Consider the following 23,621-nt stretch of genomic DNA (forward strand, 5'->3'; position numbering starts at 1 on the left):
GGTAGTATTCCAGCGTAGTACTCATAGTAGGATATCCTTATTTGGAAAATGCCAAGCGCAAAACTCCTCTCAAATCCCGTGCATTTCGTGCGTTTAAAAAAAAGCGTGGACAGCGCTCCAGTGTCAAACTGTTGCTGCACTTGTTTGGGCGTGGCTATAAGCATAGTGACATGAATTTGATTGGTCAGTATTTTTAGGCAAAGCACATGTTCTCAGCAAACAGAAAAAAAATATTGGAAGCGTGAGTCACGCTACCCAAAAATAAAATCTTTTTTTACATAATTATTTTTTTTTTTTCTATAACTTTTTTCCCCATGGTTCATTCATCATCTGACATAACTTTTTAGCGAAATCTAACCATAAGATTATTGAAAAAAAGCAAAAATGTAGACGACCACCTTTAAAGATGGTAGTTGTCTCGAAAAGTGAATATTAAAGCTTCCTCCTATTTGGTTAAGGTTTGAAATATATTGGCACCTGCACCCGGTGAGTAGACACGTCCAAATGCAGGACATTTATTATCCAGACCAAAATCTACCTGACGTGACATGCCACCTGCAATGTAGGGATACACTTTCGGCTGGTCCCACAGGCATATCTCCATCACAGAAAGTACTTATACGTACAGCTAGCTTCCCTTTTTACAGCCTTCTTTCACTTGTCAAACAGGTATTCTGCACAAGGGAGATGGGACCAACATCTACCTGAAGGAGAAACCCAAAACACTGGTCAACATTCTGGGTAACGGAGAGCGGCGCAAGCTGAACTGTGATGGCTGCAATGGGCCGGCGCAGGACAACAGTCTCCTGGCTCCAGTGGCTCTGGCCAGCGGCTTGGACGGCTCGCTCTACCTGGGGGACTACAACTTTATCCGTAAACTCTCTCCGGATAGGGAGGAGATTGCCAGTATCCTGGAAATGAGGTGAGTGTTGGAGTTGTTGAAATATTGTGGGTTTAGTAATTGTTTGGTAGTATAGTTTTATGAGATTGCTGATTACTGCTGAAATAGTTTCTGATGTAGGCTGTACATTGCTTAGGTAGATGAATGATTTCTATTCCGTTGTTTGAATTAAATGGTGTGTTTTACCATTTCTTTTTGTTACTTTTAAAGATGTTCTGTAATTTGTAGACGTCTAATTCTAGCTTTTTTTTAAGCAATTGTTGGGCTTTTAATTCCTGCCACAAAAGATCAGTTTAATTGTTGTGTAGTCACGTTAGCCTATCTTGCAGGTTGCAATATCTTGTCTAACGTATCTGAAACAGTCATTTCAACAGAAACATCTTTAAAAAAAAAAAAAATTAAATCTCATTTCAATTTTTACTCATGTCCCTCTTACTAGCACAAAAACGACGCCCTACAAGTTCCACATGACGGTGAGCCCAGTGGACGGTCGCCTGTACATCTCCGACTTCATGTCGCACAAGATCATCCGGGTCAAGACCATGGGCCCCGTGCGGTCGTTGCTGGACAACTACGAGGACGTGGCGGGCAACGGAGAAGAGTGCACGCCAGGCGAGGAGGATCTGTGTGGAGATGGTGGACCTGCCATTCAGGCCAAGCTCAGATACCCCAAAGGTAAGTGTACTGGTCAAATTCTCTGGGACAATCGAGGAGAGTAGAAACAGGGTAGTCGTGTTGTCGATAGTGAAGAAAAGTGGATGCCGCTGAGACTGAGAGAAGGATAAGGTACTATGGAGGCGTTAAGATTGGTGTGTGAGATCAGTGTCAGGGAGGGAAATTAGTAACTTATATTGGTGAAGTTGTGTTGCACCAGATAAGAAGAAACTGTGAAATGATTTTATAACCTGCGACTGCCTGTTTCAATTAGGCTTAGATACCTCAGATGTGAGACCAGGACCACAGAATCAGTCCCAGGGATGGAAATTCTACTATCATTATTGGGTGCATTCATGTTTACATGTATAAACCTTCTCGCTCATTAATGCATTGGTTACCGGCACGGTTGGCCAAGTGGTAAGGCGTCCGCCCCGTGATCGGGAGGTCGTGGGTTCGAACCCCGGCCGGGTCATACCTAAGACTTTAAAATTGGCAATCTAGTGGCTGCTCCGCCTGGCGTCTGGCATTATGGGGTTAGTGCTAGGACTGGTTGGTCCGGTGTCAGAATAATGTGACTGGGTGAGACATGAAGCCTGTGCTGCGACTTCTGTCTTGTGTGTGGCGCACGTTATATGTCAAAACAGCACCGCCCTGATATGGCCCTTCGTGGTCGGCTGTGCGTTAAGCAAACAAACAAACAAAAATGCATTGGTTATATTGCTCAAATTAACCTATGAGAAATGTTGCTTGGGATCAGGTATCGCTATCAGCAAGGATGGAGTGATCTACGTGGCTGACGGACCCAACATTCGTCGCATCACTCCCGACGGAATCATCAGCACTCTGATTGGCTCCCAGGAGCAACCACGCGACTGGACGCCAATGCCTTGCGATGACATCCTGTCTGCAGAGCGGGTCAGTAGTTGAACATCTTTTCCACATCTTGAGAAAAAATTAAATATCAGTAATAATTGTCATAAATCATTTGATTGAAGGATGTAAATGTTATTTTTCTAAGTTCATGGCGGCAGTCTGTAAAAAACCCATGATGGAACTACTAGGGCAGGAATGGTGATGGTTATTTTTTTGTTATCGACCAGAGCAGGAGGCCCTCAGGAAACATTTAACACCTTGATGATCACAACATTTCTTGGCATCTATATGTACTATCACTAGACCGTACTGAGTTATCACAGCACGGACTAAAAAATGACTGTCGTGAAATGGACTTCTGTTGCTGAAGATGAAATCAGTGAAAGAGTGGCTGAGTATTTGTAATTATTTCTTTTTGTGACAGGTAAGCTTAAAGTGGCCAACGGCTTTAGCCATCAACCCCCTGGATGACAGCCTTCACATCCTTGACCACAGCATTGTGCTCAAACTGACCTCTGACTTCAAGCTGGTCACGGTGGCTGGACGGCCCTTCTACTGTCCCCTCAGGCACACCAGCTTCCTGCCACAGGTAGGTGTTAGACTTTTTCACTAGATCTGTATCTGACGTGTGTGTGTGTGTGTGTGTGTGTGTGTGTGTGTGTGTCTGTGTGTGTGTGTGTGTGTGTGTGTGTGTGTGTGTGTGTGTGCTTGAATGCGTGTGTGTGGAAGGTTCATTTGCCAGTACATTGCACAGAATCTTGACATTATATAAAGCTAGCCAGTTCAACAAGTGTAGCCGTCATTGTAACTGATCCTTCATACAACAGGTAATTACAGATAACATTTACATACACTCATAATGCAATTGTTTAACACTAAACGTAGGATTATGTGCTTGAATACATGTAACGTCGATAAACATGTTGCTAAATAAACTATAGATCAAGGAAAGTTTCGTCAGAACTTATTTTGAATGGCACAGTCCAGAGAAAAAAATACAGCCAAAGTTTTCTGATGTGCATGCATGCACTCGTGTATGATATAATACTGAATTGTTTCTTCTAGGGAGTGTTAGCCGACGACGAACAGGCATCCAGCATCGCAGACCATGTCACACTAGTCTCACCAGAAAGTATCACTTTTGGTCCTCACGGCGACCTATACATCGTGGAGAGCGACACGCACCACATTAACCGTGTCCGCGTGGTCTCCACTGACGGTCACATCCACCACTTCGCTGGAGCCAAGTCCAAGTGTGACTGCAGGCAGACCGACCGGTGTAAGTGCTACGACCCCAGAGAGCTTCTGGCCGCTCAGGCTTTGTTCAGCGACCCTACCTCCATCACTGTGACGCCCGACGGGGTCCTTCACCTGGCCGACATGGGCAATCTGAGGGTGTTCTCCATCGTGTCCCAGCTCCCCACACTGCAGGCACGCAGCTATGAGGTGGTGTCTCCAGAAACCCAGGAGATCTACGTCTTCAACTATTTCGGCCAGCACAAGCACACCATCAACATCCTGACCAACCAGTACATGTACAACTTCACCTACAACGTCTTCTCCTCCTACGGGAGGCTGGTGGCCACGGAGGACAGCGCCACCAACAAGATCCAGATCAAGCGTGACTACCAGTCCCTGGCCAAGACCATCATCACCCCTAACAACGCCACCTGTCAGCTCATCATGGACAACCGACGACGGCTGTACCGCTTCCACGCCCCGGACAACCTGACGGCGACCTTCACCTACATGGACAACACGGAGCTGCTGGAGTCCAAGCACCTGGCCAACGGGCAGACGTTCAACTACCAGTACGACGCCATGGGCAGGCTGCAACGCATCTCACAGCCCACCGGAGCCGTCACGCTACTGGAGACGGACGTGAACGCCACAGGTTCCATAGTTCATGTCACTACTGATAGGAGCGATGTGGTGGCCATGGCGACCTATGGGAGCGTGCAATCAGTCATGCATGGCAAGTTTGGCTTGCGACTCCACCTTCTGTGTTTTTATCACCGCAAGCCCTTTTCCCTTCCTTGAGCGTCCGTCCCTAGGTTTTAACCATAAAAAGACTTAGGTCTGGTGGTGGGTTTCCCCGATTTGTGAGGATGAGAAAGCTTGAGTAGTTTCATGAAATGGTAAAAGTTCACTGTTGAGACTGACTCAAATAAAAATGTTACAACTTTGATGGAACAAGCAGTGACATTTCACTGCACAGATTGCCTCCACCATTTTAGGAACACTGCCTTTTAGAATCTCTTTATCACAATAAAAATGTCTCAGCATCTGCTTTGATCCTTTCAAAACCTGCAACATCCAGTTGTTGCAGTCTTTTCCCCCACTAAAAATCAAAATTTTAAAGACATTATTGTGGAATTATTTTAAATTTTGGTTGACTTCGAACAGGGCATTGTGAAACAATTCCGGAATTGCCCTTTAAGAAAGTAAATGCTTTTCTTTATTTCAAGTAAATTTGTCCCCAGTAAGGCAGTGTTTTCAAATTTGGAAAAAATTGAATTTCAAACTTTAATCCATCCTCACAAAGATTTGGACGCTGGGGAAGAGGGCTTTGACATGTAAACTCCAACCTTGGTACATCTTAAAAATAAGTCATTGAGACAGAATTGACTTCAAAAAACAGTTTTATTGTATTTAACTGAATTGTTCATGATTTAGTAATGCCAAATGATAAAAATATGCTTTAAGCCCATCATATATATTGAAGAGCAAAATTTATGCTGGAATGTGTATGTTAGAGTAAAATTGATCTAGAAATATGTATGTACATTGTACATAATTTGGTTTTCAGTTCATTACCAGCAAGTATAAAGTGCTGTTTTAATAGTATTGTAATGTCATATCTGTAAAAAGTGTAATGGATGGTTCTGTTTTGTTCATTTCTTTTGTTTAAAGAATCTTCTACTAAAAGTATTTACTTTGCATGACCAAGGTTGCAGTTTGATTGTCCTTTTTTCACTCCTTTTATCATGATTTCTTTGCAGTTCAGAGTTCAATTTTGAGAATCATTCAGTTTTGCTAGTTAAATACCACATTAAATGTAATGATTGAAGTTTATTTGATTTCTAGACAATGCCTTCAGATTAGAAATAAATGTGTTTGTTTGATTGAAAGTTTATGCAGTAATTAAGAGAGTAAAGCGATGTTAAATTTGTTGTGAATGTTTTGCTTTCATGATATATGTAGCAATGGTTCAGGGCAATTGTAGTTAAACGTGTTTTAGCACCATTAAAGCTTTTGATATTGAAAAAATGTGATGGTCTGTTTGGTAGCCCTAGCCATCTGGTAAATATTTCATTTGCTTTAGAAAAAAAAAATCGTCTCTCAGCTCCTAGATAAGCCTAGCCCTATGTCACATGACTAACCAATATGCGTAATTTTTCCTAGCATGCAACTTTGAGTGAGAGTTTGTCGGCTTCGTTTCTCAGCATGAGCGTGATCTCTTTTACATTTAGAAGAATGGCTTCAACTTCTTTCATTGCATAACTCTCTGTATCCAACATATATACTCCTTTGAGTTAATTGTTTACGACTCCTTCTTGCATGGTTTGGACTTGGTTTTTCATAACATTTAACTTCTTGGTGACTTTTGGCTTTGAATGGCGAACTCATACATAACCTTACTAACTGCTTGCAGACTTACATATAATCATTGCCGCTCCTTGAGATTGCATCAAAACTTCTCTGGTTTTACTTCACTGTTTCTTTGGGTGTTACTCATTTTCTCTCGTTTCTGTTTACCGAACATCATATACGGTAATCTAGTGGAATTTATTTTTTTCCGTCTATCTCTCTTTTGATTGCTAACAAATGCTTGGCCACCACAGTTCCGAATATATTTATTTTTTTCTTAAGTCTCATATATTTTCTACTGAGTCTTGTCAAGATTATTTTGTTGACAGTATGCATATAGTCTGAATGCAAGAGTTGCTTTAGATTGTCATGAAAACTTAGGCTTCTGACGACAAAGCTTGATGACATTTAAATCTAAACCAGGATGTTCTACAAATGCTTTACACAGGTTGATCAACTTGACTGAAAGTTTATTTAACAGCAAAAGGCATAATTGTTTCAGTTTGGTGGCAAAAGCAGGAAAAGAAGCTCTTGCAATTGTGAATGAGTGTGGTTTTCTATGGCAATAACAGTGTTCTGGTTTAGATAGCCGGTAGTTCTGTTTCATCCTTTGTTCCAGTCTTTAACCCTAAATGCTACTCTTTGTCTTCATGTCAGCCGTCACTTTGGCAGGGAGGGCTGCAAACAAGAAAAGTCCGAACAGCTTTTGGTGTCCTAAACATACTATTGCCTGTGTTAAGTTTTGTGTAGTTGTAGACATGACAGATGATGCTGTTAAAGCTATGTTCGGTGTGCTTCTAAAATGAATAATCTAATTGGATGTAGCTTTCGTTGGAAATGTGGAAGAAAACAACAGCAGAGCTAGTATCTGGCATAGGGATGGGCTTATCGCGAGCATGTTATGTAGGGGTAGTTCATATTTGTCTTTGCTGAGTGTTTTAGAACATAACAAAAAGTCAAATTTCTTCTTTTGTTTTGTTTTTCTGTGGACGAATTTCCCTCAATCTTTTTTTTTTTTTTTCCTGGAAAATTGTACATTAAAATTGAGAAATTGTTAAAGAGTTTCTCCAGTTTGGTTGTCTTTGTCCGCCTGTTTTTGTTTTTTAGTAAATGAATTTTTCATTCTGATAATACTGTCTTTTCTTTCTACTTTTCCCCATTAAAAAAGGGCAGTATAAGGATACTCAATCGTTGACAACTATGAACTGCCCAACTGAAAAGAACAAATAAGAAAATAATTAATTGGTTACGCTGTAAAAACTAACAAAAACTCTTCAACTTTCTCCTCCAAATAACAGGCACCACTCAGACCAAGGTGACATACCTGCCTGACGGCGCCGTGGTGGTGGTATTCCCTAGCAACCTGACTGTTGCCATAGAGACGGGGGGTCATCCCATCATGGAGAATGAGCACCGCATGCACTACAAGCGCAAGGTGATCGTCCCCGATCATTACATGCACCGTCTGGAGTGGCGCTTCTACCTGCGACGCAAGAGGCGAACACGCCAGAGCCGCATCGTTGAGAAGATAGGTCACCGTATGCGGGTAGGCGCGCTGTCTCGCTTGCATGACTCGCATGAAGAAGGCATCAAGGAGAAAGCCCTGTTGGTATGTGTGAGTCTGCAAGACCTTACCCACGCAGTCAGTTACACTTCAACCTCATTGACTCTAAATTGGCCAATATGTTTGTCAAAGAAATCAAGAAACAAGTCGCGTAAGGCGAAATAACAACATTTAGTCAAGCTGTCGAACTCACAGAATGAAACTGAACGCACTGCTTTTTTCACCAAGACCACATACTCATAGTTTTGTCAGTCCACCGCTCGTGGCAAAGGCAGTGAAATCGACAAGCCATGCAGAATAGTGCGGTAGTGGTCGCACTGAGCAGGATAACACGCTTTTCTGTATGTCTATTCTTTTTAGCTTACTGAGTTTGTTTTTAATCCAAACATATAATATCTATGTTTTTGGAATCTGGAACCGACAAGGAATAAGATGAAATTGTTTTTAAATCGATTTCGAAAAATTGATTTTAATCATAATTTTCATATTTTTAAATTTCAGAGCTTGTTTGTAATCCAAATATAACATATGTATAAGTTTTTGGAATCAGAAAATGACGAAGAATAAGTTGAAATTGTTTTTGGATCGTTTAATAAAAAAATAATTTTAATTACAAGTTTCCGACTTTTAATGACCAAACTCATTCATTAGGTTTTAAGCCACCAAGCTGAAATGCAATACCAAAGTCCGGCCTTCGTCGAAGATTGCTTGGCCAAAATTTCAATCAATTTGATTGAAAAATGAGGGTGTGTCAGTGCCGCCTCAACTTTTATAAAAAGCCGGATATCACGTCATCAAAGGTATTTATCGAAAAAAAGAAAAAAACGTCCGGGGATATTATTCCCAGGAACTCTCATGTCAAATTTCATAAAGATCGGTCCAGTAGTTTAGTCTGAATCGCTCTACACGCACAGACACACACACACACACACACACACACACACACATACACCACGACCCTCGTCTCGATTTCCCCCCTCTATGTTAAAACATTTAGTCAAAACTTGACTAAATGTAAAAACACATAAATATAGATGTTAGACTTTCTTGATTGTCTTTGGGTTGAAGAATTAGGGAGAGAAATCCGTATACATAATTCCATGTTCAAATTTGAAAGAAGAAAAAAAGATTTAAGGTTGACAAATAGCAGATTTAAGAAAGTTATAACTGTTAACTTGTTCACACATTAATTTTGAGAAAAAACGCAAGCAAATCTAGGGCCTGAGCATTGACAGTTTCATATTGTAAAAGAAGTCATAAATTTAACAAATGTTTGGCATGATAAATGAATGTCAGTTAAATTGAATGCCATCACATTTGTTAGTGATACATCATTACTAAAAAGTGTCATTTCCTGAGATCATGTCATTTTGCTAACTTCATCCATGTATGGATTTAGAATTTCATTGTTCATTTTGGCTTACCTAGCAGTTGCTTGCAGTAAACGGATCCATTATAGCGATTGTACACTTGACAAATCATCAGGGCATCGTAGCAAAATGAAGATCATGCCATGGTTCAGTTGGCTAGCTTGCAATGAGGTTGATGTGAGGCTGCGATTATTGTTGTTATTTTGCTTGAGTAATCCTACTCTCAGAGATGGTAGATTTGCTTCCGCTGTCATGTGTTTGGTGCGTTTGGATGCAAAAACGCACATACTGGTTCATAGACACTCACAAAACAATGTAATTTTTCTGGGATATTTGACCCAAAAAAACATCTCTGAGAGCAAGGTGTAAAAAGTAAAGTGACTAATCAAATGATATTGCATGGTTTTGTTTGAGTTAGCTTTTCTGCTACATTTAATTACCTTAAGTTCTAGGTATTTTGGGTAAAAGATTAAAATCAAAGGCTGTCTACTGATATATTGCCATTCATAACTTTGTTGTGCCGTTGCCTGATGAGTCTCTTATTAGTACAGTGACGTAGTTCCTAGTTTTAACATTTTAACTGACATGCAGTAGCATTTAAACGGCTGATGTAATAAAGATTAACCACTTTTTAGTTTGGTAACTTTTTCATCTGTTTCATTTATTTTTAGTCAGCGACTATTCTTGCTGAGAATGTGCAATCTTTGCTGCTGCTGAAGGTGGTTAGTGTTGTATTTGGCCCAGTCAAACAAACATATGTATTGTTTCAATTGAAAGAAAAAATTGATTTAGAAAATTGCACTGATGAATTAAAGCATTGTATTAATTAATAGCTACCGTCTACTGAGACCATTATAATGGATTGTATATACACTACAAATAATATCAGAAATGGTCGGGGAAGGGGTGGATGAATGCACATTTTGGCCATCATGCATTCTTCATTTCATGGTCATTAAAATCATTGCATCCAATTATTTAACCAAACATTGGTTTTGCTTTGTTCTGTGAAATCATCAAGTTTGCTCTTTTGTTGAGTTATTAAAAGACTTTTAATGTTTTTGTTTTATTTTGGGTACTGGTAGCTTTAAGTGTAACAATAATCACGTGAAAATACAGTAGCATGCATCATCCTATGCATTGTGAAGTACATGTACAAGTTATTTTTAAAGTGTGATAGTCGATGTTGACTAACAAATACGTCATCAGATGTAGTGGCATGATGTCGAAGTAGTCGTTTAAAATTCTAGAATTTACAGAACTAGAGAAATTAACACAGAAACTTTGATTTTTGAGTATTTTTTATTTTATTTTATAGCAAGACAGAATTAAACTTTATGCTCATGTTGTTGCTTTAGTTTAGTCAACAGTTTCATAAACATCAGTTACCAACACAACTTTTTCAAAGAAAATAGTTGCAAACATGACAGTGTGAAAGAAAACAATTCCGAACATGACAGATTTATACTAGACAACAGTTGTGAACATGGCAGATTCAGACTAGACGTACGACAGCTTCCAACATGACAGATGTATTACAGGAAAATATCTGCAAACGTGACAGATTCATATTAGACATCATCTGCAAACAAAACAGATTTGCACAAGACAACATCTATGAACACATCAACGCAGATTAGGTAGAATCGGTGTTTGAAAATTAAAGATCTTTTATGGCTGTATAATCACGGAAATCTGCTGGGGAGGAGGAAACGCAGAAGTGTGCAAGTAATTATTGCACCATTCTTTACTTCAGGTTTTAACTCTCTAGCTGTTCCCAACAAACCCTGCTTGCACAGATCAACTGAGAGAAGTGTGCAAGTAATTACACCCTTTGTTACTTCAGGTTCTAACTCTCTCTGTTCCCTACAAATCCTGCTTGCACAGATCAACGGTGAGAACCTGCTGACCGTGGAGTATGACCGCCGTAACCACATGGAGACAGTCCTGGACCACGAGCTCCGTGAGATCATCACGGTCATCTACAACGACGCTGGCCTCCCCACCCACTTCCTGCCGGCCTCCAACCACCACGGCATGAACGTGACGTACAGCGCGCAGGGCGACATTCTCACCTGGCAGTACGGGGAGCTGATGGAACAGCGTGATTACCTAGACCACGGTCTCATCAAGGAGCGTGTCTTGAAGCCTGCTGGTGTCCAGTATCGCTACTTCTACAGGCATGGTTCTAAAAAGGTGAGAGTAAAGAGGAGGGGATTATAGAGGAAGACAGATTATCTGCTGTGCTGTTAGGGAGGAACAGGGGTTGTGTGTATGCATGTGTGTGTTCTAATGCACTTGTGCTTGCATCACTTTTTTAGGACGTCAGAAAGAGGTAACAAAATAAAGGTCAGGTATATGGCGCTGCCTCTCTGTCTGTCTCTTTCTCTGTTTGTCTCTCTCTCTTTCTCTCTCTCTCTCTCTCTCTCTCTCTCTCTCGCGCTCTCTCTCTCTCTCTCTCTCTCTCTGTAACAGGTAAAAATGAATTTTTACACACACACACACGCATACACATTAGCACATAATCGGACTGACTGACTGACACTTCAAATAACAAACCCAACTTATAAACCCTCTATTCCCCACAGCCCACGGACGTGTTCCTACCGAGCGGCAAGCAGTACCTGTTCCACCGTGACACCAGTGGCCGACTGCAGTTTGTGGAGACCATGGTGCTGGGTCACCATCACTTCCGTACGCTGCTGACCATCGGCAAACTGCGGCACCTGTACACGGCGCCCGGCATGACGCAGCCATACATCACCGACTACGACACCAATGGCAAACTGCTGCAGGTCCTGCACCCTAGCCAGCAGAGACGTGTGGTATTCCGATACAACCACCACTTCCAGGTCAGGAGCGTTCTTTGATGAATATGATTTTTATCGGATTTATGTGTGGAGCTTTTGGTCAGCTCCTATCTCCATACACTCCTCCACCTCCCCCCAACCCCACCATGCACCCTTATCTTTTCTTTCTATTTCTTTCACAAACACTCGCACGCACGCACACACACACACACCTTCCCACACATAACTTATCTCAGTCTCCCCCACACATGTACTCATTTTTGGGGGAAAATGCATATATGTAGCATTCAAAGACAGTTGAAATGTAGACCATTGGTCGATATAACATGCCCTAGACATTCCGAGTTCATATTTCGAACTATGCTACATTTTTATGTGCACATTGGCAGGTTTAAGGCCAACAGCCTAGATATTCGACCGGATCTTTTCAACTAACAATGCTACATTTTTATGTGTATGTGGCAGGCCTACAGCCTATACATTCAACCTCATATTTTCAACTATGATATCTTTTATGTATTCAATATTCCTCCGAAAGCGGCGGGGTACACATAAAAACTTACTCGTGCAAAAACATGAGGGAACGTGGGAGTTTCAGCCCATGAACAAAGAAGAAACTCAAAGAAGAAGATGAATTCAATATTACTTTCCTATACGTGTGCAGGTGTCGCTGATCCTGTTTGACCAGACTCAGATCCTGCACGAGTACCAGCCCCAGGCCCAGCGCCTGTCCACCACGGAGCTGATCAGCCCAGACTATGAGTACCGCCAGACCTTCTCCTACCTGGCCTCCCTGGTGCGCAACACCGTCGTCACCTTCCCCCACGACCAGCACCTCGTGGGCGCCAGCATGACCTTCGACTACGACGACAACTTCCGTCTGACCTCCAGCAGCGTGGTGCTGTCCAACAACCAGACCATGAACTACAACATGACCTTCGACGTGCGCACGGGCCAGCTGAAGCAGCTGAAGAACCTCAAGGTCACTTGGCTGACGCCGGACAACCAGACCTTCTCCGACGGCTTTGTGCGCGTCACGCGGGAGTTTGACGGCTATGGTCGGCTGACGGACGTCAAGATTCACTTTGACAGCAGCACGCGCTTCATGCTGCAGATCAACTATGACCAGACGGGCCGCGTTCACCAATGGCGGCGCAGGATCGGCCAGACAGACTCCCAGGCCGTGGAGTACATCTACGACATCGATAGCCACCTGACGGAGGTGCTGGTGGAGGGGCAGACCATGTGGGCCTACGCCTACGACCCCAACGGCAACATCAAGAAGATCACCGAGAACGGGAAGACGCGCCACATGGAGTTTGACGTGGGAGACAAGATCACCGTGTTCGGCGAGCTCTCCTACAAGTACGATGACGACGGACTGACAGCTCAGCGGGGTCTCGATCACGTGGCTTTCAACTCCATCGGTCACCTGACCACCGTGTCACGGGCCGGCGGAGCGGTCAAGTTCACCTTCCAGTACAACGTTGACGGGCGACTGTCGGTGCAGAGAGACCAGTGGGGCAACGTGATTCAGTTCTTCTACGGCAACCCGCAGGACACCGCCCTCGTCACCCACACCTACAACCACACCATGGGTGAGGCAACAGTCTACCTGTATGACACGCAGAGAACACTCATAGCCATGCAGCGCTCTGGAAAAACCTACTACATTGCCACCGACCCCAACCACACTCCTCTGGTGGTATTTGACGAACGTGGCTACGTGGTCAAGCAGTGCAGCTACACGCCTCTAGGCCTGCGCATTCTGGACTCAAACCCCAACTTTGACCTGCCGTTTGGCTTCCAGGGTGCAGTGTACAACGACATGGTGAAGCTGTCGTTCATGGATCGCCGCGTGTACGACACACGCCTGGGCCGATTCCTGGCGCCAGACTACGTGGGGGCGTTTGAGAAACTGAAGGAGGTGGTGGAAGACCCGGAAGTGTTGAACCTCTACCAGTACCGCACTGTCGTCAACCTGCACCTCAAGGAGCTGCAGAAACCACGCATGGGTATGTCTTGGTGATGGTGGTGTGTGTGTTTGTGTGTGTGTGTGTGTGTGTGTGTGTGTGTTTGAATGTCTGCAAGGATGTTATGGATATTTACCAATTTCCATCTTACCTACTTCTTTGAGTGCTAATCTGAATTTGAGATTGACTGGAATAACTTTCCCAATGTGAGTGGCATGTGTAAGTGTCTGTATGTGGGTGCCTGTGTGTATGTGTGTGTGATTGTGTGTATGTTCTTGTTATCTCACCTTGTTCAAAGTCTTTTTAGAGTACTGCTTCTCTGATTATTTCAGTATAAGCGGCTACATTGCATGCCGTATCCTGCCACAGTCTATTTTAAGTACATGCCTTTTACACCTGCCGCCATTTATTTTCAGATCTGACACAGTGGCTGACGGCACTTGGCTACGATATTGCCAGCATTGCCCCGGACGTGTCCTACACAGGAGATCTGAACCCCAAAGCGTCAGGGACCAATCACCAACTCCTGACCTCATCCTCTGCCTTCGAGTGCACCTTCCGACGAGACATGCACAACCTGCTGATGATGTCCGCAGTGCCACGCTCCAAAGTGACCCCTCTGCATCACTTGCCCAAAGAAACTGCCTCTCCTTTGGAACCTATCTTCGGTGACGGTGTGACCGTGTCCAACATGGATGGCAAAGCTCTGGTCAACATTGCCGACATCGCCGCAGAGTGGGCGAGGAACTTGGCAACGGTGTTGCTCAACGGGTCGGAGATTATCGACGTCAGCTTCACCATCAACGGCAAGGACGTGCACTACTTCGTGCGAAGCGACTCCTCCAAAGCTGACCTTGACCTTCGCTCACTGGGCATCCACAGCTCGCTGGTGACCTACGAGAACGGGGTGAACGTGTCCGTGCACAGAGTTCAGCACGGCCGACGCAGCGAGATCGACGTCAGGGTACACTCCAACCACACCGTGATCAACGTTCGCTACGGCACATCCCCGGAACACGAGAAGAAACGGGTCTTGCACCACGCCTTTGAACGCGCAGTGAGGCACGCCTGGCAGAGGGAGAGACACCTGCTGCAGCATTCCCTGCCCTCCCAGCACAAGTGGGGTCAGTCGGAGGTCAAGGAGCTGGCGGAGACGGGCAAGGTCGCCGGCTTTTCCGGCGTCTACATCCTCACCCCTGACCACTACCCGGAGCTGGCCGATGACTGCAACAACATTCGCTTCGTTAAGCAGGCTAGGTAGTATCCAAGACTGATAGTGACGAATACTTCTGGAGCTGAAAACATTGTTCACTTTGTGACATAAACGATCACATTTGCTACGTCAAACAAACCTTCAAAATAGCACTGGTAATACAGAGATGAAGCACACTGTTCACTTTATGAGATGCATGATCACATATGCTTCATCAAGCAAATGAATTGCACTGGACCCTCCGTGAGGTGAATAACAAGGTGTGAATTTTGTAAAGTAGGACAGCACAAATCTTCAAGAAAGGTACACATCAATACTTGCCTCTGAGAAGCAGACTATATAGGTTTCTCGACTCTTCAGAACTTGAAGAAAAGAAGTAGACACCTGCATTCACTTCTTTTACTTTTCAAGGTAGGAGAGGTCTGCAATGGAACCAAAATAAAAGAAGCTGCCTGCTATTTTTTACAGTGGAAGACGACATGGCTGGTTTTCACTGCGAGGAAAACTTGACCTTTTTCACCGCCTCTTACTGATGTTGCAACACCTCAGCTCATCTTGGGGGGTGTTTTTATCGGAGTTAACTTAGCATTACGTGGTGACTTGATGTGCTAAGAAACTGCTCATTATCTGTGATCACGCTGACAGCAAACTAGGCATAAGTGCCCGTCATGGCTGGACGATTGAGCAAGCATTTCGGGAAGGTGCTTCCAAGGAGGTGGAGTTTGGACATACGTGCGAAAGAAGCGGCCAGTGAGTTAAAGTGGGGCAAAGCTCGTGTGTGAAGGCGCATGCATTTTTACTCTAATCTTGGAGAGGATATATGCACCCGGATTTTATATCAAACAGAACCATCTTTTGCAGACTCAAAAACAGGGATGAAGTGGAACACAACAATTAAAATAGACTGCGCTTGTTTCCTGAACAGAAACTTGAACACTTTTTACGTACTTTTTAAACACTGCATGATGCTGCACCTGTGTCAAAGTAACTGTACATTGCATGTACACTCTTTTAATTGTGAAGTGTGCATGCTATATGGGAAAGTTTACTCTGCATGGAGGGGACACTAAGACTATTCCTTGAGCAACCCTTCGGGATTCATATCTGACTCTTACATGTCAACAGCCTGTTTTATACAACTGATGTGGTGCTGCCAGTCTGTGTGCAGAAACAATGCCATCGCTCTTATTGGGACGAAGCTACCAGGCGTTATGGCCACTGTTATATATGGCTGCAAGTCTGGATGATGAGAGAAACAATTGTAGAATATGCAACCTCACGAAACTCCACTTGCAGGGTACGTACTCTGGCAACTGGAATTAGGACTGAGAAAATGGAATCATGCTTGCTTAATCAAAAGTCTGGAGCTGAAGACTTATATGACCAGCAACTGAGGCTATAGGTGTGTTGTTGGAGAATATAGCACTAACCCAATCACAGGCATTATTTTGGAAGACAAAACTTGACGACTTAAGATGCATCCTCCTTTAATGCGACACCATTTTGTATTCTGTTACTTATGGCACAGTGCAATTATTTTGTGATCACTATACCAGCTGACAGTAATGTACAACTTGGTTAAAATTTTGTAAGTGAAAAAAGCGTGCCGTAAGACTGGAGGTTTTCTCCAGTCAAAACTCCCTCTGAACTGTCTGAAATCCCATTTTATTGCATGTGCAGTTTCTCCGAGAAACTTTTCTCCAGTCCAAATCAAAACTTGTTTTGAAATCCATTTTGTTTTAAACTTGATGCAACATTAGTACTTTAGGCTCTGCTGAACTCAGTTTACTGAACTCAGTGCATCTGTTGGTTGGAGGCATAATCTTATGACATGGTGTGCTGCAGTTATTGAAAACCGTTTTATTTTTCTTTCCTCTGTGTGTGTGTGCATGTGTGTGACCGTTTGGTCTGAATTTGAAGTTGTTTTTGATGTCATAACTTTTGCTGTTGCCCAATGGAACCGTTTGGCACATTCCACATGTCGGCCGTCTCTTTCTTCCCCCTCTTCCAACACTTCACCCTACACCGGCACAGTGGCCTATAGTGGTAAGGCGTCCTCCCCGTGATCGGGAGGTCGTGGGTTCGAACCCCGGCCGGGTCATACCTAAGACTTTAAAATTGGCAATCTAGTGGCTGCTCCGCCTGGCGTCTGGCATTATGGGGTTAGTGCTAGGACTGGTTGGTCCGGTGTCAGAATAATGTGACTGCAGACATGAAGCCTGTGCTGCGACTTCTGTCTTGTGTGTGGCGCACGTTATATGTCAAAGCAGCACCGCCCTGATATGGCCCTTCGTGGTCGGCTGGGCGTTAAGCAAACAAACAAACAAACACTGCACCCTAGTTTTCAGAATTGTCAATTTAATGTTTTTAGTTCCAAACTGACATCAGGCGTCTTGGGTGTGCAGCAAGAGTTTGAAAATTTTTCTGTGAAAGACGCGGGCTTCTAAACGTTTGTGGTAGACCGGACACTGGCATCTTTTATAGGCATGAATGTAAAACTGTGCTGTCTCTGTGTCCTCAGTTACAGTAACCAAATGATATTATTGTATATCAGCGTTTGCTGTATGACGGTTAGGGTTTATCCCTAAATTTCATGCAATTGTAATGTTGTCTGTATCCCTTTGTACATAGGCGACAGTTGTACAGTTACTGTGCAGTGAAGGCATAACTAATCAAAATGGTGTGCAAGTTTGTACATCCTCAGACAATTGGCATGCAATTATCTGCCGGTTGTGTGCTATTAGTATCATGTAATTTTATTGTGATGGCAGGTATCCAGTGTTGATAGCTAGGACAACCGGTTGAAATCGGTTGTCTCTCCTGCTACCACCCCCTGAGATATCAGAAATTACCAGAACGTTTTCGTACACAGTGTTCAGATGTTTTATAGCCACTTATGCTAAGATTTGTTTTGACACTAAATTATGAATTGACAATTTAAGAAAAGGGATGAAAAGATCTTTTCAAGTTTCAAGATGTATGATTTACACAACCAAGCGATCTTACTGCTAGACACGTCCCTCGACCCACCACACGCCTTCCATCACCTCCCTCCTCCAGAATGTTAATGACGACACTTATAAGGCGCAAATCGTAAAAAGTTCAAATCTGCATCCGAATTCTTTCCCAAGGGAATCTTGTTGAATTAGGCGTTGACTGCATTAGAAATATTTGTAAAACAATTGCTTCAGTTTTCTATTTATGCCACTCATATTTACAACTACACGTACACATTAAATTCTTCTTACCACTCCATTTTACAAGGGAGGACTAAATAGCTGATATTGTGGTATCAGAACTGATAGCCTTCTGCTGACTGGGACACTGGAAGATAAGATTATCAACAAACTTTTTGGTATGTTTTTGTTTTTGTTTTTTTTAATCTTTCTTATAGTTTTGATCTTTCCTCCCATTCCGAAATCCTGGGCTGCGATCATTGATGGACGATTGCTGTATTGACACACGGTCTTGCTGATCTTTGGTGTATCCAACAATCATTTCCTGTCATGTCACTGATTCATCTCATACCCAGCGCCTGCTGCTGTAAAGAGAATCTAGTGCAACTGGAACAGAGAGAAAGTGTTTGATTAAATTAATATGCATATGCGCGCACACATCCGCACTGCCTGCTGTTTGCAATGAATCTAAGAGAAAGTCGTATCACAGTGCAATGTACTTTTCATGTCGACAGTGTGCAATATGATAGTATTTTGGGTTGATGCTTACTTTTTCCATCCACATTTCATCTGTTTCACAATGCTGCATTTGATGGGACAATTTTTGTTGTTTTCGTGACCTGCAAGGCATGTACAGTGGATCCCCTCTTTTGAGACCCCCCAATTTAAGACCCCCCCCCCCCCCCCCACCAATTTAAGACCCACCCCCCGCGGGATAGGGGGAAGAATTTATCCGATGCTCCCCAGCATGTCGTAAGAGGCGACTAACGGATTCTGTTTCTCCTTTTACCCTTGTTAAGTGTTTCTTGTATAGAATATAGTCAATTTTTGTAAAGATTTTAGTCAAGCAGTATGTAAGAAATGTTAAGTCCTTTGTACTGAAAACTTGCATTCTCCCAGTAAGGTAATATATTGTACTACGTTGCAAGCCCCTGGAGCAATTTTTTTATTAGTGCTTTTGTGAACAAGAAACAATTAACAAGTGGCTCTATCCCATCTCCCCCCCTTTCCCCGTCGCGATATAACCTTCATGGTTGAAAACGACGTTAAACACCAAATAAACAAACAAACAAACAAATTTAAGACCCCCAATTTAAGACTCCCCCAAGTCAAGCTTTGTTTTTCAGATTTTCTGTTCATATGATCTGTAAATTTAACCCCATTTTAAGAATCACTCCTTTTTTAGTCCTGATTTTCTCAGATTTGTAGTGGTCTTAAAAGGGAGGTTTCAATGTATTGCAGCAGTGTGGTGACTCTGTGGAATCATAGCGGGGGGAGCATTTGAAACCAACCCAACATGGATACCTCCGATTTTAAAAAGGAAATTGCGTGCAGTGACTGGCAAAGAAAAATTGTGACTTTTGGAATAGCTTCTTGTGAAGTCTTGTCTGAAAAGGAAAGGATGGTTCCAGAGTTCAAAGTATCATGATACATGTACTGATCTGTTTTAATTTGTGTTTTATCTGCAGAGACTTCAATTTTATAGCAATGTATAATATGTCAAATATTTGTTAAAACATACACAAATTGTGTATCAATCTTACCGTCAACTGCTTAAAACATTTTAGATTTTGTGGCTGTATGTATAGTTCTGTGTGTGTGCAATCAGATTGTTCATTATGATGTCCTAACAATGTTGAAAAGAGCGGTTTAATCCATAGTGTATCATTTCGGTATTCACACGGCATGTGTACATTTTTGTTTTAGTTGTATTGTTTTAATTCATGCAAATGAGAAGTGTGTGCAAGTCATCTGGTGCTAAGTTGGTTCAGTCCATTCATTCAATTGTGTTCAGTTATGTGATTATGAATTATAATTTCTTCTCTTCTAGCTGTCTTGTATCATAATTGACAGGACTATAATTAATCTGTTTCAGTATAGTATTAGCTTTAAATAAACCGGCCCATACTTCATTTCAAAGAACAGTGGTGATCGAAGTATTGATTTCAAGGCAAATATAATTTTGAAAAATATTTCAACATGTTAATCCCAGTTCTTTTTGATCAGGAGGTTTTTTTTAGTCTTTTTTAAAAAAAATTTATTTCTTACTTTAAGAGATTTAGATGAAAAACATTTCTTTTAAATATTTTATCATGAGTTTCAACAAAATGCAAGTCAAGCCAATCAGTAAAAAAAAACCTCAATTCATCAGCTTAAATTGGTGAAGCAGCCCTGCTCACATCTCTAAATTAGGATTCCTATCATTTCTCATGTACGCACATGTATAGCAGTGACTCAATGTGTGAAATTGTTCAGACTTTAGGTTGTTTCATGTTTCACTGTTTGAGATCTAAACTGAAAACTCTGAACTTTCAGAGCAAGAGTTGATTAGCTATGCTTTGCCAGACACAAGCAATTTAAACTCAAGAATTGGCGAAGAACAGAAATTCGGCAGATGAACAGTTATGAGTTTTTCCTTCTGGTATACATTAAGTTCTGAGGTAAGATATCTAATATGATTTTCACTCTCCAACAGCATTTTCGTTTGTGTCATGGTGGTCCGAGAATGATTCTTTCTTACTTGCACTTTAAAAAAAAATGTTTACAGGATGTATCATGTTGGCTAGGCAGAAATCTAGCTCTATTTTGCTGTTCAGTAAGAACAGTAACAGGCATATCACTGAAAAGCACAATACTCAGTTGTTGTTTTTTTGTTCTGCAGATCATCTTTTTTTTCCCTATTCCTAGTCCTGCCCTGCCGTGCGTGGCTAACTTGTCATTAATTTTTTTCCCCCTTCAAAATTCACAATCGGAACGTTCGAAATGAAAGCTGAGAAATGTATTGATTCTAAATTTTTCATTTTCCTTAATTATTGCCCTGTCTCAATAAAAAGGTTTTATTTTTATTTTTATTTTTATTTTTTGTTATGCCAAAAAGCAGATAGACTTCATTGTCCTGTCCCATGATTATCAAACCATGTTTGTTCAGAGAAAAAAATTCAAGAACATGAGGCAAAATTTTCAGTTCACAATTTGTAATTTCCATTGTTTTTAAATAAAATGTGCCAAATCTGTTTACATGTAATCCTTATGTTCCTTTCTTAAGATGAGTACTTTCATGTTTCTTTGGGTAGGTTCATTTTACTTACCACAAAACATGGAGACATCCTTTTTGTATTATTTTATCCCCAGTTTGAAACCAAAAAGAATATCATCAAACTTGTGTGTAAATATGTACAGGACGGGCCATGGCTTTCTTCACATGTGTAGTCACTAGGTGTGCAAAAGATGAGTGTTTGACTGTTACTGTATCAGTTGATCTTGGGCCTGTTGCTATGTCCATTCATGCAATTTGAACGCGAGGATATTTGTGTTGTAAGTTTGTTGAGAGGAAAAAACAAAATAAGAAAGCACATGTATCATCATCTGTTCTATTTTAAGGTTGTATTTATTTTCTGGAGGTGGAATGCCTTCTGGTTATTTACTCTTTTGCAACTATTGTGTGATCAGAAAAGATTAAAACAAGACATTTCTTCATAACCTCTGTTCTTGAAATGTATGTGTGGAGCAAGAGTTTTTCGTCTCTATTATTTTAGACCTTCGCCGGCGGTCGTGGGTCCGTGTGGACCCAGAAGGGTGTTTAATTGCAAATATCTCTGAAACTAGTTCGAATTTTTTAATGAGCTTTTAAGAATGCCTCAGGCATCTAAAAAGCTCTTATGTCCTAAAATTTCAGCGAGAAGTAATTGGAAAAAAAAAAATACCAGTCATGTAGTGGTTTTTTTTATTTTCAAAGACTTGTCTCCCTTGAAGAAATGCTTTTCATGTTCACAAAGGGAAGTAGCAACCTTCATGAAAATAGTAGTTTCAAAAGGATTTATATCCCTTGATTGAAATATTGTTATTGTTCCCATTATTACACGGGGTGACTGAGTAATCTAGCTTAATTTATGTTCTTGCAAATTGGAGAGAGAAAAATAAGTTCTAGTGTGGGGTGGTATTTTTTCATTATCATTTCTCTTTGATGAACTTTTTTTGTTTTACATACACGAAGGGAGATTATACTGGTTTTTACTACATACGTTATGCTGACAGCATTTATCTGCCTTTAAAGGAAATTAAGAATTTCCTTTTTTTCTTGTGAAGGATAAATCAGACTCCAGTTTCCTTTTTTATCGACAATAGTCACCTTCCAATACAAAGAAAACACGTTACATAAGTTTCTTGGTTTTATTATTATTCTCTAAGACAACATTTTACATACATTGTACATCAAATCTGAAGAGAGATACAGAAAAGGAATTACAGGTAGTTACTTCCTTTACCTATGGCTAATGTCTCCAGGTGCATTTTGTGTTCTTACTGTTTGTTTCATGTGCAAATGCAATATTTATCGATGAATGCAACATCTACTTCTTCTTTGTATATGAATACCATAATAAAGATGATGACAAATGAATGTTTTGAAGATATATATTGTGTGTGTGCCTGCTCTGTTGGTTGGTACATCCCTTGGTACGTATGTATAGAGAGTAACTGGTTCAAGTATTCAGGGGGGGATCGCCTAACCACGTGGTAAGGATACTCACGTGTTGCATCTTCATTCCCACTCAAACTCTACTGAATCAGATACTTCCATGTTCCCTAAATAAAACGCTTATTTAACGTTTATAAACTAATACAATTCCTGAGAATGGCTAACAAATAAATTGTACCTTCTTTCGTCTTATTAAACAAAAACTGGTGTTAAGAGGAACTGTTGTCTGCATGCTTAAAAATCTAGGCAGTGTTGCCTTAAATATTTGCACAAGGACAGAGTTACTGTAGGAAATGTGCAATGCAAATAGAGGTCAACATTTATCTGTTGGTCATACAGTGTATTTTTCAATAGACACTTAATTTCAAAGGCTTAATTATGCAGACATTTACATAAACAAGCTACAAAATTTCAAAATATTCCAAGCTTGCATCAGATCTGAACGTTTAGGTGCAACTGATCACATAGCTGATTATCTTATGGTAGTCGTAACTGGGAGTTTCTTCAGATTGTACAAAAAAGTTAACAACACAAACACAACATTCTTGGAACTTTGGGTGATAATGACAGGTGAATATAAAGAAAATAAGTACAGAAATATGTTTTTAAATCATTCATGGTGACTGCCATTCCTTAGTGCATCTAGGCAATCTCCCCGTAATCAGACGTAGTATTCAATATTGCAATTTCAAAAGCATCAAACAATAATACAACAGCCTACTTATGTGATTGATTAAACGTCCCACAATGATGTGCTTGGCAACTTAACAAAAAAACAACCTCTTTCTCATTCAAGCAAGAACCTAAATACACTGGCACACACACACACCCGCATAACAACTTATCCACTTTATGAAATAAACACTTGAAAGGAAATTGGAAGAGATCGAAAAAGGCAAGTAACAAATACTGAGAGTGAGAGAGAGCGAGACTGAGAGAGAGAGAGCCGGAGAGCGCGCGAGAGAGAGAGAGAGAACCGTTGTCACGAACTGAAATCTCTTGCCTGAACAATCCTT

General features: G+C 41.6%; 1 protein-coding gene across 2 annotated transcripts in view; it reads left to right on the forward strand.

Moving 5' to 3' along the window:
• The window catches only part of LOC138968961 (teneurin-m-like), a 118,254-nt gene extending 95,727 nt beyond the window's left edge, over positions 1–22,527 (forward strand). For both annotated transcript variants that reach the window (XM_070341643.1, XM_070341645.1), the window contains 10 exons: positions 670–922; positions 1,341–1,576; positions 2,316–2,473; positions 2,856–3,020; positions 3,497–4,325; positions 7,321–7,631; positions 10,844–11,152; positions 11,545–11,808; positions 12,431–13,781; positions 14,156–22,527. In XM_070341643.1, the coding sequence (XP_070197744.1) occupies positions 670–922; positions 1,341–1,576; positions 2,316–2,473; positions 2,856–3,020; positions 3,497–4,325; positions 7,321–7,631; positions 10,844–11,152; positions 11,545–11,808; positions 12,431–13,781; positions 14,156–15,000 (4,721 nt within the window). In that variant the 3' untranslated portion in view covers positions 15,001–22,527. The remainder of the gene's footprint in view (positions 1–669; positions 923–1,340; positions 1,577–2,315; positions 2,474–2,855; positions 3,021–3,496; positions 4,326–7,320; positions 7,632–10,843; positions 11,153–11,544; positions 11,809–12,430; positions 13,782–14,155) is intronic.
• Positions 22,528–23,621: the final 1,094 nt, after the last annotated feature.

Source organism: Littorina saxatilis, linkage group LG6 (genome assembly GCF_037325665.1).
Source record: "Littorina saxatilis isolate snail1 linkage group LG6, US_GU_Lsax_2.0, whole genome shotgun sequence".
In the NCBI taxonomy this organism is placed as follows: Eukaryota; Metazoa; Mollusca; class Gastropoda; order Littorinimorpha; family Littorinidae; genus Littorina; species Littorina saxatilis.